This window comes from Lampetra fluviatilis, chromosome 69 (assembly GCF_964198595.1).
Source record: "Lampetra fluviatilis chromosome 69, kcLamFluv1.1, whole genome shotgun sequence".
NCBI lineage: Eukaryota > Metazoa > Chordata > Hyperoartia > Petromyzontiformes > Petromyzontidae > Lampetra > Lampetra fluviatilis.
Window position 1 is genome coordinate 1,873,930 of NC_136343.1, and position 17,361 is coordinate 1,891,290.

Genomic DNA, 17,361 nt, shown 5'->3' on the forward strand with positions numbered 1-17,361 from the left:
TGGTGGTGGTGTTGATGGTGGTGATGGTCGTGATGATGACAGTGATGATGATGATGTTGGTGAATCGCAGGCATGAGACGGTGTGGTGATGTGAGCACACACTGCAGGTGAAGGAGCGGCCACACGAACCTGCGATTTGAACTGCACCGGCTCATGCAAGCAAACTCAACCTCACCCTCCCCCTCACCCTCTCTCTACACCCTCCCTTCACATCCTCTCCTCACCCTCTCCTCACCCTTCACCGTCACCATCACCCTCTCCTCTGTTTCTTGGGTTCTGTCTTGGTTTCTTGGGTTTCTATCTCTCCTCATCCTCAGGATGCACAACTCAGATCCACGATCTTCAATGGTTCTTTAAAATACCCTACCCACATCCCAGGGTAGAGAGGCTGAAAGAATCTCTGCCGAACCTCGTAGATCACCTCCATGGAGTCAGCGCGGTAAAACGCCAGGAGCCCCCCCTCCCAGTGCAGGTGAAGCCCGATTCTGCGGGGGGAGGGGGCCCCCCTCACCGACAGTGCAGTCTTCACTCCACCATGAAACACTGAGGAGCTGTCGTCACGTTTCTCTAAACACCAGGACGCGTCGTTCCCTCCTAGCCACTGTGCATCACGATCCCCTTTCCGTGGGATCGTCCCGTACGCGACTCCAACTCGCCACCACCGCGCGTCCCCCACGTCCACCTCCCAGTAGTGGTGGCCCGACGAGAAGCTCTCACGGCACAGGGCTTGTGCACGGTCATCAAACCGGTGTGGGTGATTGGGGCGACCCTGGGAGGCATGGAACGCTATCATCGTCCTGAGATCCGAGGAGATCTGGAGTCGGACATCAGCTGAATTTGTGTCCAGAGTTGGTGAGTGTCCGTCTGTGACAACAGCGATGACAACATCACTAGAGAACACCATCATCCACCATCAACATCACCAACCATCATCTTCACCATCAACAATAATATCACAAACATCACCATCACCAACCATCCTCGCCATCAATATCATCAATGACAACCACATATACATCACCACCATCATCTACACTATGAACATCAACAATATCACTATCGCCATCAACAACATCACAACCATCATCACAAATAATCACCACTATCCCCATCACCACCATCACCAACGCGACCAGCATCATTATAACCATCATAACGACCATCAAAACCATCATCACCACCATCACTACCATTATCACCAAAACCAATATCATCATCACTACTACCATCAGCGCCATCAGCAAAACCATCACAACCATCACCACCTATATTATCACCAATGTCATCACCATTCCCATCACTCACTATCACTAACAGCATAATTACCAACAACAACTGCCATTCGCCACTAAATGGCGGTGACGTCACCACGGCACTTGTGCCAGGCTACGTGCACGTTGAGGCCACGTGAAGTGTAGAACGCCCACTGGCAGGTCATGGGGCAGACCCAGGTGCCATGGATCGACTGAGATGACTGGCCAATACACCACTATCATTACCACCATCAGTGGCGGCTCCTGCAAAATCTCTCAGGGGGGGCAAATGTCTGGATGATTTATAAGGATAAGGTCCACCCATGCAAAGGATAAATTAACAGCTTAAGCATGTAAAGGCAACTTCACTTCTTTAATATTAATGAAAAATAAAGTGACTCTTACAATACATCTTGTTTGTTTCTATACTCACTATTAATACAATCCACTCAAGTTTCTTTTATTAAATATTCCACTAGGTGGCGACAAATAATATTGTTGGATGAAACGTGCTTACGTATGATGACGTAAGCACGTTAGTGCGAGCCCTCCCGGAAGCCATAGAGAATGCATTGCAGCGCCCCCCGTTCGAAAAAAAACATCTTTGAATGTAAGTCTATGGGAACACACGGGGCGATTCTCAGCCGTAGTGAAATCGCCCAAAAAGAGGCGGTACTTCACAGAACGTGACATGACGCTGATTGAACTATATCCAGAGGCACAGTGACGGCTAGCGTGACTCTGTGGTTGAATGACATTGGTGGTGCGTCGCCCAATCGCCCTAATGAAGAAACTGCCCCTGACCACCATGCTCATCATGACCACTATCACCATCATTATGACCATTACCAGCATCAGGAACTTATTTGAGGTTGAAACTGCCTAGCAGAGGCCCAGGACTGGATCAGATATCACCTGCCACTGATGTTAGCCATGGCTGGTAATCAAGCTAGTGCAGTGTGTTAACCACTATGCCACCACTCCCCCCACGCACAAATGCACAGGCACATTCACAGGCACACACTCCATCTGAACATCACAATTACCCCAGACTCGTAATGCTGATTATTTACACAAGAACGCCACACTGAGTCTCATGGTGTTGTTAAGTAGGGTCCTGCATTGGGATGTGTAAGATCCCCTGTGTAGCCTTAACAGACCATTGGGGCAAGTGCTGTTAGCGAGCATCTATGAAGGCTGGCAGGGCACACGAGGAGGTGGGTAGCCAGCATCACGCCCGACCACCTTTTTCTCCCGAGTGGCGATTTTGTTTAAATACAGGATCAGGTTCCAGAATGTAAACGAAAAAAAATATTCCCCGTGTTGCCTTAACAGACTGTCGGGGCAAATCAGCTCCTTTGAAAGCTGGCACAGCACATGAGGGGATTGGTGGCCAGCACTAGGCCTGGCCACCTTTGTGTCCCTAGTGGTGATGTTTACACACAAAACTAAGTAAGAATTTGAGGCTGAGTCGACCTCGTGCACACACACACGGTGATCATTTATTGTGAAGATGGCCCCATCACCCATGTTTCACACTGAATAACTCACACAGGTATTTGGCCACAGTCCCCTCGGTGCCTTTAAGCGAGGCAATGTCCTCTTGGCTGGGAGCTGAGGATGAATCTGCTGTAACCCTCCCTGTCCTGTGAAAGCAGAACAGACATGGCTACTGTCTCACATAGAGCATCGTCACTCAGGATCATCACTCAGGATCATCACAGCTCCATCATATCGAGACTCATCACACATAACATCATCACACACAGCACCATCAGACAGCATCACCACACAAAGCATCTTCACACAGCTTCACCAGATACAGCCTCATAACACAGCATCACCACACACAGCCTCATCACACAGCATCATCACCACACAGCATCACCACACACAGCCAATGTCTCACTGCCCGCACCCCACACTCAGTCCCATGTTGTCGTGTGTCGAGTCGTGAGTGATAGTCGTCTTTTACCTGCGCGTCTCCTCCAGGTGCCCCTATGGGAGAGAGAGAGAGATGCGTTACTGTGACTCTACCTCCAATCCCTTGTGATCAGTGGAGTTCCCACTGCAACACCGTGGGTGGAAAATACACCCCAAAGTCTTGGCTTATGATCCTATGATCACCAATATTTCAGAGTGAGACCGGTTGATAGTCAACTATAAACTACTATTTAGATTTTTCCACGTAAGTCCCACGGAGCTATGTAGCTCTTTTTCAGAAGCGACCTGGTCACAAATGATAGCTCAATGAAGTGCTTCATTATGTGGAAATTTATAGCAGCCCAATACTCTAACCGCACGTTATCAAATGTGGAATGAAAAACTGGAGGACCCGGATAAAAATCCATGTGACCATGGAGAGAGACGTGAAAACTACAAATATATAAGGACGTCAGGTTTGGGATTAAATCCACGACCTCCGGTATGCCAGGCGAAGTAGTTAACATCTCGCCACCCGCATGAGGACCAACACTGATTTGCAGGGCAAATATTTCAGAGTGAGACCGTTTGATATTGATCTGTGTTGAGAGTAACGTTGGACTAGAAGTTTCTGGAGTTATCAATGCACATGGTGAAATATTGTAGAAGTGATGTTCAAGACACAATTATATCATTAATAAGTGTAAGAGACCGTATTTATTTTAGCATCCCTGATATGAACAATGAAGGTACCGCATCCAAGTGGAGGTACACAAAGTAACAAGCAGAGATGAAATCTGGTCGTGAGCAGGCGCTGGTGGATTGTTGCAACGCGGCACCATGAGATGTGGCAACGGCTTGGGGAGGCCTCCCTCAATAAGTGGATAGATTATTCATAATATAGGTCGCGAAAGCCTACGTGTTAAATGGATAGATTATGGCTGATGACAATCATGAATACCGTGTGCATTGTTGTTGTATGGTTGATTTCAAAGTGAAATTCCATTAACATTTAGTTGATATTCACAATGAAACCAATTTAATGGGAATCTGTTAAAGGACGCGAAAGATAATAAATTCAACTGAGAAAATATGAGCTGGGCTTCCACATGGCAGCCACTGGAGCTGCGATGCCAGTCCATGAGTGGAGCTGTGTTCTCAAGCCCAGTGGATGTGAACTCTCATTCAGGAGCCTCCCTCTGCTGCTGCTGCTGGTGAGAGGGCTCTGTGCCAATAGCGACACTGGAGACTCATCGCTCACCTGCAGGAACGTGAGCGAGTCCCTCTCCTGCGCTAGGGCCTGCAGGCGAGTGGCTGCTGCCTGGAGCTCGCTGATCTCGCGCTGGTAGTGAGCGATCTTCTTCTCGATCTGGGACAGCAGCTCGCACCCTTTCTGCTCCGCTTGCTCTAAAGCCGCCTTCTCCTCCGCATCCAACGTTGCTCTCGCTCTGACGAATCTGACCGAGATTGAGGCCTTTTTATCTGTCACGGATCCCTGCAAAGAAAAACAAATGCCACCTTTGTTCATTAAATGTCTGGTCCTTTGTGAAATGACATTCAGGTCGGTGTCACCCGAGTGCAATTCTGAAGGTGTCCAGAAAGTGATACGAGTCTGCAGCACTGAGGCCTCGTTCTTCCTCTGCCTCTGATACACCCAACTGTGCATTATCACTTCCACACGACTCTCCATAACTGTCGGGGGCTGTAAGGCAAGGAAATAATCAAATACCATCATGAGTACATTTAGCATCCATGCCATTATCATTGTGCAAGGTTATCAGGACGATGCTTTGTTCACCTTCGCATGAAGCGAAGGGAAATCTGTAAAGAGCCTTATTCCCAATTCCTCCTTAAATTAATGTTTTGAATGTGAGAGAAAACCACATGTATGGCTGAAGAGAGGGGATCATGAAACCACTTCTATACTGCCAACTGGCCACCCCAAAGCTTGAGTGATGTCAGTATGATGGTGTACAACAGTCTGTGTGTGATCACCAACTCTGCCAGAGTATTGGATAAGAGGCATGTGCCACCTCATCTGACCAATATTGTTAACAGTCGTTGAAGTGGTAAGTTGTATGGCGATATGGGAATGTGGAATTTCCACCACTGATTCAGTTTTTCAGTGGAAATGAGAACCACCTCTTTGCGCGTCCTGATTATTGAGGCGCATTGACCGTTGTGTCTTTAGTCTCTCAATGTGTTTAGAGCCAATGGAAGTCCACGTGAATGAATGGAGTTGTTCTCCATCACAAACCCTTCTCAGAGTGAAGTCACGGGGTCACAGAGTCTGGCCCAGACGTGTTACCTGCACGTCCCTGCGAGCGGCCTCCATCCGCCTCACGGACTCCTCCGCCTCCCTCCTCTTCTCCTCCACCGCCTGCGTCTCCTGTCCCACTTGTTTCTGTGAGAGACGTCAACAGTGGAGACTCCATTCACTCTCTGAGCATCCCCTCTCACCCCCGCTCCACATGGACCCCTCCACAGTGACGGGGGCAGTAGCCCCTGTGCAGCGATGGAGGCTGGGGGAGTGAAGGCTGCAGGGAACTGATTTCACGAGGAGCTCAAACGTGTTCAGGGCTACCTGAGTAGTGGGTGGAGCTACCTGAGCAGTGGATGTGGCTACTGGAGTTGTGGGTGGGGCTACCCGAGAAATGAGCGGGGTCACCCAAGTGGTGGGCAGGGCTACCTGAGTAGTGGGTGGAGCTACCTGAGCAGTGAGCCGGGTAACCCGAGCAGTGGGCGGGGCTGAGTAGTGGGTGGACAGGGAACCAGAGTGGCGAGATGTTATCTGCCTTGCCTGCTATGCAGGAGGTTGTGGGTTTGAATCCGACCCTGATACCTGTGTCGTGAGTCACTTCGGAGACACTAGTTAGGAGACAACGTTTATTCTACACTATACAACACAGTTACACACGGGACTACAATATGAAGATGAAGACATATCACTTGGGTTCACTTCGCCTGCAGACAGCCCCGATCTTTGATCTTTGATCTGGGCTGTCTGCATTTGGCTTCTCTTTATCTTTCATCTCTCTCAGTGCGGCCTAGCTCCGTCCTCGGCTGCGCCCCCTTCTGGAACATTCCTGCAGGTTCCAGGCTATCGTGCCACCTGCCCGGCTCTGCCCTTAACCACGCCTCTTCAGGAACTCTCCAGAAGATTCCCGGCTACACTTCCCGTGTCCCATCAGTCACCTTGTCCCCACATTCCTCACCACGGCCCATCACGTGCTTCACCCGAGGCCGGGGTGACTCGTCCTCATATGCCGCCTTCCGCCAGCAGCCCACACCACACTCTAGTCTGTCGGTAGGACTCATCAGCCTCTCTCTGCTAGCACCCAGTGCCACGCACGCTAACGACCCACTGTGTGGTACTGCATGGTGTGCTCGCCTCTACACCCATATTTCCTCATTCTACTGTACTTAGTGCTACGCGCTGTAGTGATCCATTCAATATCACTACACCTGTATATATGCAGTTTGCATGTCTCTCTCCATGGTCGCTTGGATTTTTCTCTGGGTCCTCCGGTTTAGGAAGGTGCGTTTAGAGTATTTGGCTGCTATACATTTAGACCTGATAAGCCACTTCGTTGAGCTGTCATTTGTGGTCAGGTTGCCAACTACATAGCTCTGTGAGTTTCACTTAGTAAAATAAAAAAATGTTTTAGTTTAGTTTTACATGGCACAAGGAGGGGCTGCCATGTCTCTGTTGAGTGTCGGAGAAATTCGGTGAAGAGCATCTTTATGAAAATATAAATACGGTCACGAAATACTTGGTCTGTCAAAATCAAGCGACATTTCTGGAACGCCAAGCCCAGTTTATAAATTTTCCATAAAACAGGATTGGTAATAACTTGCGGATGTATTATTTATGTACTATGACATCAGCATACTTTATAATAAAACAATGTTGTTAAAATGTTACGGAACAATGGGCAGTTGAGAGAGGAATGATATGTAGTTCGATATTATTGTTCATTTCATGCTGGGAAATGATGACTTCACGCAGGAGAGGTTCCCGCTCACACACGCAGACCGTCTCACCTCCCGTGTCTTGTGCTCATCCTCCAGCGTCGCCACATCGTGACCCTTGTGGTCTCCTGCGATTGTGCAGGTTGTGCAGACCAAGCTCTTATCCTGTCGGCAGTAAAACTTGATCTTCTTTCTGTGCGTCTTGCATTTTCGTTCTTCAGGATTCGTACCTGGATCCACCAGAATGTGGCTACTTAACTTCGGGTTCTCCTGATGAGGCTTTACATGAGTCGCACAGTAGGACATATCACACTTGAGGCAGGTGTTGGAGGCAGCAGTCGTGCCATCGTTGCAGAAGTCACACAAGACCACGGTTGCCATTTTGTCTGCGGCACTACGCTGCTCCACCAGGTTGGTGAGCGTCACACTCTTGTTCAGCTTGGGCCTCTGAGGGAAGGTCACTCGGCACTGTGGGCAGGAGAAGCACTCTGCCGCATCCCAGGCGCCCTCCACGCACGCGAGGCAGAACGAGTGGCCGCAGCTGAGCGTGCAGGGGCAGCGGAAGGCGTCCAGGCAGATGGGGCAGGTCAACTCCCCTGGGGCATCGATACCGCTGGAAGCTGCACTCGCCATGGCCCCGTGGCTCCACTTAGAGACGGGCGCTGGATGTAGCTCAGGCAGTCGCTTGATGTAGCTCAGATAGTCTATGGCTATAGCACAGTCTCTGGCTGTAGCACAGACAGTCTGTGTCTCTATCTCAGGCAGTCTCTGCAGCTCAGGTATTCTCTGGCTGTAGCTCAGGTAGTCTCTGGCTGTCGCTCAGGCTGTCGCTGGCTGCGTCTGAGACGCAAAACGAGGAACAAGCCACGTAAATAGGTGACAAGGAAGCAGGAAGTCTTTCAGTTTGATTTGCGTGTCACGAGGCGTGCCCTGGAATGTGTTGACGTGTGAGCGAGTACAGACGTCTCCGCTCCAGAGGTGGCTTAAACAACGACGACTCGGATTGCTACATCTCAAATTTTCATCCTCACTCACCTCACCTCACTCCCCTCACCCCATCGTAACTCACCTCACTTCATCGCAACTCACCTCAGGAGCCGTCCATAAACGACGTCACACGATTTTGGACCCCCCCCCCTCGTCACACGGCGTCACAAAAAGTCAGACCCCCCTCAAATATGACGTCACAAAGCTCTGCCCCCCACCCCCAAAACCATCTTTCCATTTTGAAAATAAAACATTCTTCAAATCGCTTTAAACTATTGTCATTGTAGTGCGTATTTAATGTGGCGCTGCACTCTGATGTTGTAGGAGAAAACACGTATTAAAAAGGAGGCGTTGGAAAGCTTAAATTTTGCATAAAATTCACTTGAAAATATTCAACATCTAACTAAAACTGCAGATGTTCAGAATATGATATTGAAATTATCTTATAATTATAAAACATTAAAAGTAATTATAACTATAAAAAATACTTGAAACTTTGTAGAAGAACGAAGCAAAATGGAGAGTACAATAAACAGGACCCTGCGGGGTGGGCTGGTAGGAACGAACAATTGAATGGCTATAATAAAATGAAATGGCAAAAAATGGCCGCCAATAAGTGTATGCCCCGTGGCCCCGCCCTTCACCCGCGTAACCCCGCCCCGGCCACCCGTGGCCCCGCCCCATCTCGGTGTCCCCGCCCCCAGCTCGTTGCCCCGCCCCTTACCGCGGTAACCCCGCTCCAACCCCGCGTAGCCCCGCCCTCCACCTCGTGCCCACGCCCCCTGCCGCCGTAGCCCCTCCCCCTGCCACTGTAGCCCCGCCCAATACACCCCTCGCGGGGGAGAGATTTCCAGGCCTGGCTCGGCTGAAGAGCCGCCGACGAGGGGGGGGTAGGGAGTTGTTTTTAATGTAAAAGCTTTAAATGTAAATGTTTCTATTAAAAAACATCAGGGAATGTAACATTGTTAAACATTCACTCCCTTTCACACACGCGGAGGGTACGATACGAAGGGAGAGTTTGAGGCCTAGGTCTAGGCTTTAGGCCTAGCTGTAGGCCTTAGGCCGCCGTGAGTTAATTGTTAATATAAATGTTTTAATTATTTATGTAAAAGCTTTAAATGTAAATGTTGCTATTTAAAAACATCAGGGAATGTAACATTGTTAAACATTCACTCCCTTTCACACACGCGGGGGTACGATACGAAGGGAGAGATTGAGGCCTAGGTGTAGGCTTTAGGCCTAGCTGTAGGCCTTAGGCCGCCGTGAGTTAATTGTTAATATAAATGTTTTAATTATTTATGTAAAAGCTTTAAATGTAAATGTTGCTATTTAAAAACATCAGGGAATGTAACATTGTTAAACATTCACTCCCTTTCACACACGCGGGGGTACGATACGAAGGGAGAGTTTGAGGCCTAGGTCTAGGCTTTAGGCCTAGCTGTAGGCCTTAGGCCGCCGTGAGTTAATTGTTAATATAAATGTTTTAATTATTTATGTAAAAGCTTTAAATGTAAATGTTTCTATTAAAAACATCAGGGAATGTAACATTGTTAAACATTCACTCCCTTTCACACACGCGGGGGTACGATACGAAGGGAGAGTTTCAGGCCTAGGTCTCGGTTTTTGTAGGGTCATGCCAAGTGTTTGCAGTAGGGGGCGATGTTGCTACACGGACGGACGGACGGACGGACAAACAGACAAACGGACGGACGATATAATCTATTGGTGTCTGGTCCACTTCGTTCCTACCAGTATAACAACAATATATTCAGTCCATAGAATGAAAATCCCTGGTAGAATGATTAGAAAAAAAATGTTAACTAACAATCATTAAAAAAAAATTCAAAATGTATGCTTATCCATTCTCCCATTGAGAAGCAAAATGCTGCTTCATGGAATAAATAAGAGGTGACCTTAGTAAATTTAAATAATCAAATAGTTAATAATGAAAATGTATCCAAATTAGTGTTGTTATAATAGTTCTATATTTATTTTAAGTTGACGTCACATTTCTCAACCACCCCCCTCATCACGCATCGTCACAAATGTCTGACCCCCCCCCCCCAGGTGCGTGACGTCATTTATGGACGGCCCCTTACCTCATCTCACCTCACCTCAACTCACCTTACCCCATTGTAACTCCCCTCAACTCACCTCATCTCACCTCATCTCAACTCACGTCAACTCACCTCAACTCACCTAAACTCACCTCAACTCACCTCATCTCACCTCAACTCACCTCATCTCACCTCAACTCACCTCACCTCAACTCACCTCATCTCACCTCAACTAAACTCACCTCATCAACTCACCTCACCTCAACTCGTCTCAACTGAACTGACAGGGGAATGTGGGGGCTGACGTCCACCTCCCCGCTCCCCGTGAGCGGGCGGGGCGTGATGTCCACCCCCTCCACTCTCCCCTCCTCTTCAGCCGCCTCTCGCCGGGCCCCCGCCATGCGAGTGATCGCCCCCCCGCGCCAACGCCCTCTTTGAGGGACATCGCTACTCGGCTGGCTCACCACTGCCCGGGGTTATCTCGCACACGCCCACGTACACCACCAACACTAATGCGGAGGTGGCTGCGTGCACGCGCGCGCCCCTGCTGGCGCTTGTTGCACACAAAGGCTCGCGCTAAAAATAGCCGTATGGATATGCACGCGCCCCTCCCCGTGGCTATGCCCTAATCCGCTGTGTAACTATGCTACGCGAAAAAGGGGATGGCTGCGGCATGACCCTGGGTGCACGCCTCACCTTTAAGGCTATTTTTAAATCATTTATATTAAGTTCACTTGCTTGCTTGCTTGCGTGCTTGCTTGCTTACGACCGTGCAAATCTTTCGCTCGTTTTTTAACCCACTTCCCGTGATCCAATCGAGCTGACATTTTGCGCACAGACTCGTTGTGCGTGACAATTAATGTTCGTGAATTTTTTTTCCCAAATTTTACACTGTTTAGGGAAAAAAACTTAAATATTTAATTACCAATTGCTTAATGCTGGCAGACAATCATCCGACCCATAGGTGGCAGCCATCTCAAGCTAGGTTATTTAATTTTCGTGTGCCTGTCTCCTAATTTTCAATTTTGCGTGCCCCTTCCACATTGTCATCTTACTTGCAACAGGAGTACGTGGCCGTACACTCATTGATATGCTAATTCTCTCTGCCCCCTCCCTCTCTCCATCCCCGCCCCCCCTCTCTATATTTAAGGGACCGTCACAGAAACGACCCCTCTCTTTGTGCCGATGTGTGTCCTCTTGCTGTGTGCCGTTGTGATGTCTGTCTGCTTGTATGTCTGTCTATAGTTTTCTAGTTAGATTTTTGTTGCTATTTCTTTTATACCTGATGATGATTGCTTGTGTTGCAATCGAAACGTCGTAATATGTTATTTTAATTTATTATTTTATTTTTAGACGTGACTTAACCGAAAAGAACCAAAGAATAATTCCTGCAGTCACGAAAGCTCCTAAATTAAGATAGGACGAAAGGACTCTAGCCGCCCCGATGCCATGCATATAAAGGATTTAGAGTGAAAAACTTTGTTTTTACGGGTTAATTTATTACTATGTCCATGCGCCTTGTAAAGGCATGTGAATGCCAGCGAGCGGGTGTATCGACCCCGCCTTAATCACTCACGCGGCGCTGCGTCTTTCAGCTTCTATTTTTCTTTAAGTTTAACACTTTAAACTACTTAATGAAAATAATTTGTTCCTGTCTCAAAGTCGCATTCCAGTTGTCGAGCTGTGAGACACCGGTGGGAGTTGCCGTGTTTAACTCAGTCAAGGGGCTGGGGCTCAGGGTCCAGTCTGTGGAGTCACAAACCACTGGGCAAGGCCCTTTGCTGAACCCGGCACCGTGACCCGCTCATGTGGGCGGGGGGCAGGCGCCCCAGGGGGGTCCGGCCGTAACACATCAACATCAGCGCGTAAAAAAAAGTAACATAGGTCCCTTTAAAGTGTGAGAAAATAATAATGATAGGTAAAAAAAAAATATGGCAATAAAATAGTTGTGTTAAGATGTTAAAACACCGAACAGAAACTTAAGCAAAGAATAATGTCAGCAGTAACCACACACAGTGATTGTGATGAATGCATTAAAAACATGCTCTGATAATTATATAGGCATTGTATCTGAAACTGCTTGGCCTACACCAGAGACAGCAGCCTTCTTTATGGCCTAGTCTCACCACCAGTGTTGTAGACCAGAGAAAACTAAAACACGATCAGTACAAAGGCAAGAAAAAGCAGTTCGGATCCATTTTCTTTGCCCTGCAATTCCCACAATAAACTTTGTTATATGGCACCAGTGCGGATTTTTCAACATTTTTTAATTACGACAAAAACAAGTACATTAACTGGCTCATGAATACAGAGAAACTTAACAAGATTTGAAATTGAATAACCACATCTCGATTCGTCATGCACTATTGAAACATTTTGCTCAAGGACGTGAACCAACTGTGGCAGATACAGATTTATTGACAACCAAGTGCAACCAATTCTTCAAAACTCTCGGCAACAGTAAAAGCGCACATTTACGTAACCCCGTAAGTCCACCGGCTTAACACAGCGCGTCGACGATCGCAGAACTCCGCGGCGACCGTTCGTACCACAACCCTGACGCGCGTTCCACTCCCGGGTGACGAGGCAACGCGGCAGAAGCCCACCAGCTTGGTGAGCAACATTTACTAACGAGGTCGCTTGCAGCCTCGGGGACCACCCCCCCCCCCCAGGACCCAACGGTAGTGCAGCACTCCAAGGATTCAAAGCAGCATCCACCTCGACCTAGAACCTTCTAGAAGGTATTTTGTTAAGGGGTCTTAGGAAGTGGTGGGGGGGGGGGGGTCCCCCTCCGGAGGGTGGGGTGTCAAGCTTCGGTCATGGGGGAGCTGGGATTTGAGTTAGTAGTGTATAGTGTAGTGTATAGTGTAGTGTATAGTAGTGTATAGTGTAGTGTAGTGTATAGTGTAGTGTATAGTAGTGTATAGTGTAGTGTATAGTAGTCTACAGTAGTGTATAGTGTAGTGTATAGTAGTCTATAGCAGTGTATTGTGTATTGTATAGTGTAGTGTATAGTAGTGTAGTATGTAGTGTATAGTGTAGTGTATAGTGTAGTGTATAGTAGTGTATAGTGTAGTGTATAGTAGTGTATAGTGTAGTGTATAGTAGTGTATAGTGTAGTGTATAGTGTAGTGTATAGTAGTCTATAGCAGTGTATTGTGTATTGTATAGTGTAGTGTATAGTAGTGTAGTATGTAGTGTGTAGTGTATAGTGTGAGTGTATAGTAGTGTATAGTGTAGTGTGTAGTAGTGTAGTGTATAGTAGTCTATAGTAGTGTATTGTTTAGTGTAGAGTATAGTAGTGTAGTGTATTGTGTCACATGGTACAAATAAGTGGCAAAAGAAAATACACCTGCATAGGGAAAGTGGGTGATTGAAATTTTGAAACACCTGCAGCAAACAAAATGTTAATCACCACCAGAGACTAGAGGGTGAATGGAGGAAGACCCCAGGCCTCTCCGCTCTTGAACTCCAGCCAGCAGGGAACGAGAGCGGTAACCAGAAACCGACTACGCTTCCAGCTTGGACACCCGGTGGGGAGCGGGGAAGGAGCAGTGGAGCACAAGGAGGCTGCCTCTGACACCTCCCTATGGTAGAAAGGAGCCAGCAGGCTCCGGATCGCTTCCTCTACTCTGACGACGACGGTGTCAGGCTGGCGGTGGAGCACGAGTGGCCTGCTGAGGTGCCATCTGTTGTGGAAGTGTAATAAAGCTCTTTTAGACGACTTCTGGAATCCGTCTTTTATTCACTTTAGGTTACAGTTAGTTCACGCTGCTGATAGGCAACGTGAAGGGGACAGATAGAGAGAGACGCACTGCCACGTGGCAACTCGGAGCCCCGCTCCCGCGTGGCCCCTTCCTCCATTCGTTTCCGTTCTGACCACGTGTCGTTCCTCTCTACCCCTATTTAATACCCGGGTCACGTGGTACGCTTCCGCCAATCCTCGTTAGCCTGCATCGAATCTTCCAGGCTCCCTCGTCAGCTCCCGGGACCACGCCCCTGACTCATCTCCCCATTGGCTGAGGCCAAAGCCAGCAGAACCAATCTCCATAGCTGTCACCTCTCCATCACGTCAGAGCCATGCCCCCAGGCTTCCCCCCATTGGCTGTAAACCAGGACCGGCAGAGCCAATCACCATGACAAGTTGTGATACGAAAGTAAGCCGGATATATTCTCATATTATAGAAGTACTGAAGGCGATCCAGAGTCTGAGACCAGGAAAGGCACCGGGCAGAGATGATCTCCCAAGCGAAATGCTGAGGGAGGGTGGCGTTTGTGCACAGACTGCCCTACATGACATAACAATATTCTGGAACACTGGACGGGTTCTGCAGGATTGGAAGCATACTCTTGTGGCCCCCTTCTTTAAGAAGGGGGACCGCACAGACTGTAACAACTACAGGGGCATCTCACTACTTAGTGTGCCGGGAAAGGTCCTGGCAAGGATTATTCAACATCGCCTTGCTAGGCACGCGGCTTTCTAGGCAGGAGAGGCTTGTGGAGCCCCAATGCCTTTTCAGGAAAGGGCGGTCCTGCACATGCCATATTTTCTGTCCGTCTGCTACAGCAGAGGTGTAGGGAATTTCAACAAGACCTACAACTCTGCTTTATTGACCTGGTCAAGGCCTATGATACCATCAGTAGGCCTGGGCTCTGGGCTGTTCTTCGTGCTTTCGGAGTCCCTGACCCTCTGCTCATGATCATTAAGGACCTTCATGATGGTGAGCGGGCCGGGAAAACTACGTGGCCGGGAGTCAGAGCCATTTCCTGTACACCTTGGGATGCGACAGGGATGTCCTCTTGCTCCCACATTATTTAACATCTATTTTGACCACGTAGTTCGTGAAGCCTTCAATAGCTGTACCGGAGGAATTTCCATCTGGTCCAGATATAATGGGAGGCTGATCGATGCCCGGGTGCGGTCAAGGTATGACTCCCTATTACTCAACCATGTTACATATGCCGATGATCTGGTGAATGCTGCTCACTCAGAGGAGGAGTTGGAGGCGCTGCTGCTGAACCTGGAACTTTCCACCGGGAGTTGGGGCCTTACCATCATCCCCACCAAAACTAAGCACCTGTCTGGGTATTTTGTACCATCGGACACTCCACCCCCACAACTCTCAATTGGTGATGGGGCAGTCGGGTGGTGGAGGGTTACGACACATTTATAAATAACGCGATCTAAACCCAAAAATCGTTGATTATGAACAATATTGGTCGCGAAAGCCTACGTGTTAAACTGACTAACCTCTATGGGGAGGATACTTTTCTTAAAACCAGAAAATTGGAGAAGCTCCGCATTAAGCGGATGAAATTGATATCTTCATTGGCGTTCCTCAAAAGGTGCAGAGATTCGAAGGTAATACCAAACGCAGTTAAAATAACACATCACATAAAGTCTTCTAAAGCTAACAAAATACTACACAAAGCTAGCGAATTATTATTAATAGAGAGAATACAACACAACAGGAGTGAATTATCCAGCATTTCTGAATCGCTAAAGCATTTACATTTAAATATAAGCAATAGTGTGTCTATGCATGATTGGAATATAATCGATACTATAACACAACAATCGGCTGATAATGTGTTTAATCTAACAAATGCTAACCAAATTAACAAATTTTCTAGACTTTACAATAAACAAATCCCTATTAAAAACGAACAATTTAAAAACAAAACCGTAATGAACTTGACTAACACTAATTTAACCACTGACATGATTTCTGTCCTTTCTAAAGGCCTTAACTTTGCCGTTACCCCACGCACAATTCCAGTGGATGAGATAATTGCTGAGGTAGAATCAGCAGTAAGACTTCTTCCACATAATGAGGCAGAGATGACTAGACACGAGGTTGCCAAAATAATTGAGAATAGTAAAATACCGAAAGTAAATATTAGCTCGAACGAGGCAAAAGCCTTAAGAGAGCTTCGTCTAAATAAAGATATTCAAATCCTAGCAGCTGATAAGGGCCGCACTACTGTAGTGATGTCACGAGCCGATTATGATAATAAAATTAAAGATTTATTAGAGGAAAGTACCTACATTAAAATTAAACGAGATCCAACTAATACTCTGGAACGTAAGACTACTGCAATCATTGCAAATTCATTAATCCCAAAAAATGAGCAATTCCTAATTAAGCCAAGGGCTTCAAAACCACCTAGACTGTATGGGCTACCAAAGATCCATAAAATCGGCATCCCTTTACGACCCATAGTTAGTACAATTGGCTCTGCCACATATAAATTAGCAAAATATGTAACTAAACAAATACAGCCCTACATCGGTAGGACATCATCATTCATAAGAAATTCAGAACATCTTGTGAATATGATCAAAGATATTAAACTTAACCCTAACGATATTTTGGTGAGTTTTGATGTGATTTCGCTATTCACTAAGGTTCCAGTGAGCGAGTCGCTTAAATTACTTGATACACTGGTAAAGAATACAGATTTACCAAAAGATATTCCGAAACTCGCTGACCATTGTTTAAATAACACTTACTTCTTATGGAGAGGTGAATTCTTTAAACAAAGGGAGGGAGCAGCAATGGGCTCTCCTTTATCTCCTGCTATAGCAAATTTGTACATGGAAAACTTTGAAACCAGAGCACTTGCCTCGAGCACATTAAAACCATCCTTTTGGTTTAGATATGTGGATGACACTTTGGTTGTCTGGCCACATGGTAAAGATACACTTAACGATTTTCTAAATCATCTCAATGCACAAAACCCGGCCATTCAGTTCACCATGGAAATGGAGGTGAATAACACACTCCCGTTCCTGGATATTTTACTTGGGCATGGCCTAAATGGTAAAATAACACACAGCGTTTACAGAAAGCAAACGCACACTGTTGCCTATCTGAATGCGAAATCGCATCATCACCCAGCTCAGAAATCCTCTCTAATCAAGACGCTCATACATCGGGCTAAAACAGTGTCAGATGATGAAAGTCTAGTGAGAGAGATTAAACATGTTAAAGAAGCACTAAGACAGAATGGCTACAATAATGCTCAAATTAACAGAGCACTAAATGCCAAATCACGATCGCAAAGCAACACTGCTGAAAGCGATCAGATTATTAAAACAATAAAAATACCATTTATCTCAGGAGTAACTGACAAGTAGAAGGGAAGTAATAAAATAATAAAAATAA

The 17,361-nt window shown here is 47.1% G+C and overlaps 1 protein-coding gene across 1 annotated transcript; it reads right to left on the bottom strand.

The window, feature by feature from the left end:
• Positions 1-313: 313 nt before the first annotated feature.
• Positions 314-7,781, bottom strand: LOC144952644 (E3 ubiquitin-protein ligase TRIM62-like). Its single transcript, XM_078883121.1, has 6 exons — positions 7,221-7,781; positions 5,485-5,580; positions 4,438-4,671; positions 3,229-3,251; positions 2,805-2,899; positions 314-864 (listed from the first exon to the last, which is right to left on the bottom strand). Exons 1-6 carry the CDS (start codon positions 7,779-7,781, stop codon positions 314-316), a joined length of 1,560 nt encoding a protein of 519 aa, XP_078739247.1.
• Positions 7,782-17,361: the final 9,580 nt, after the last annotated feature.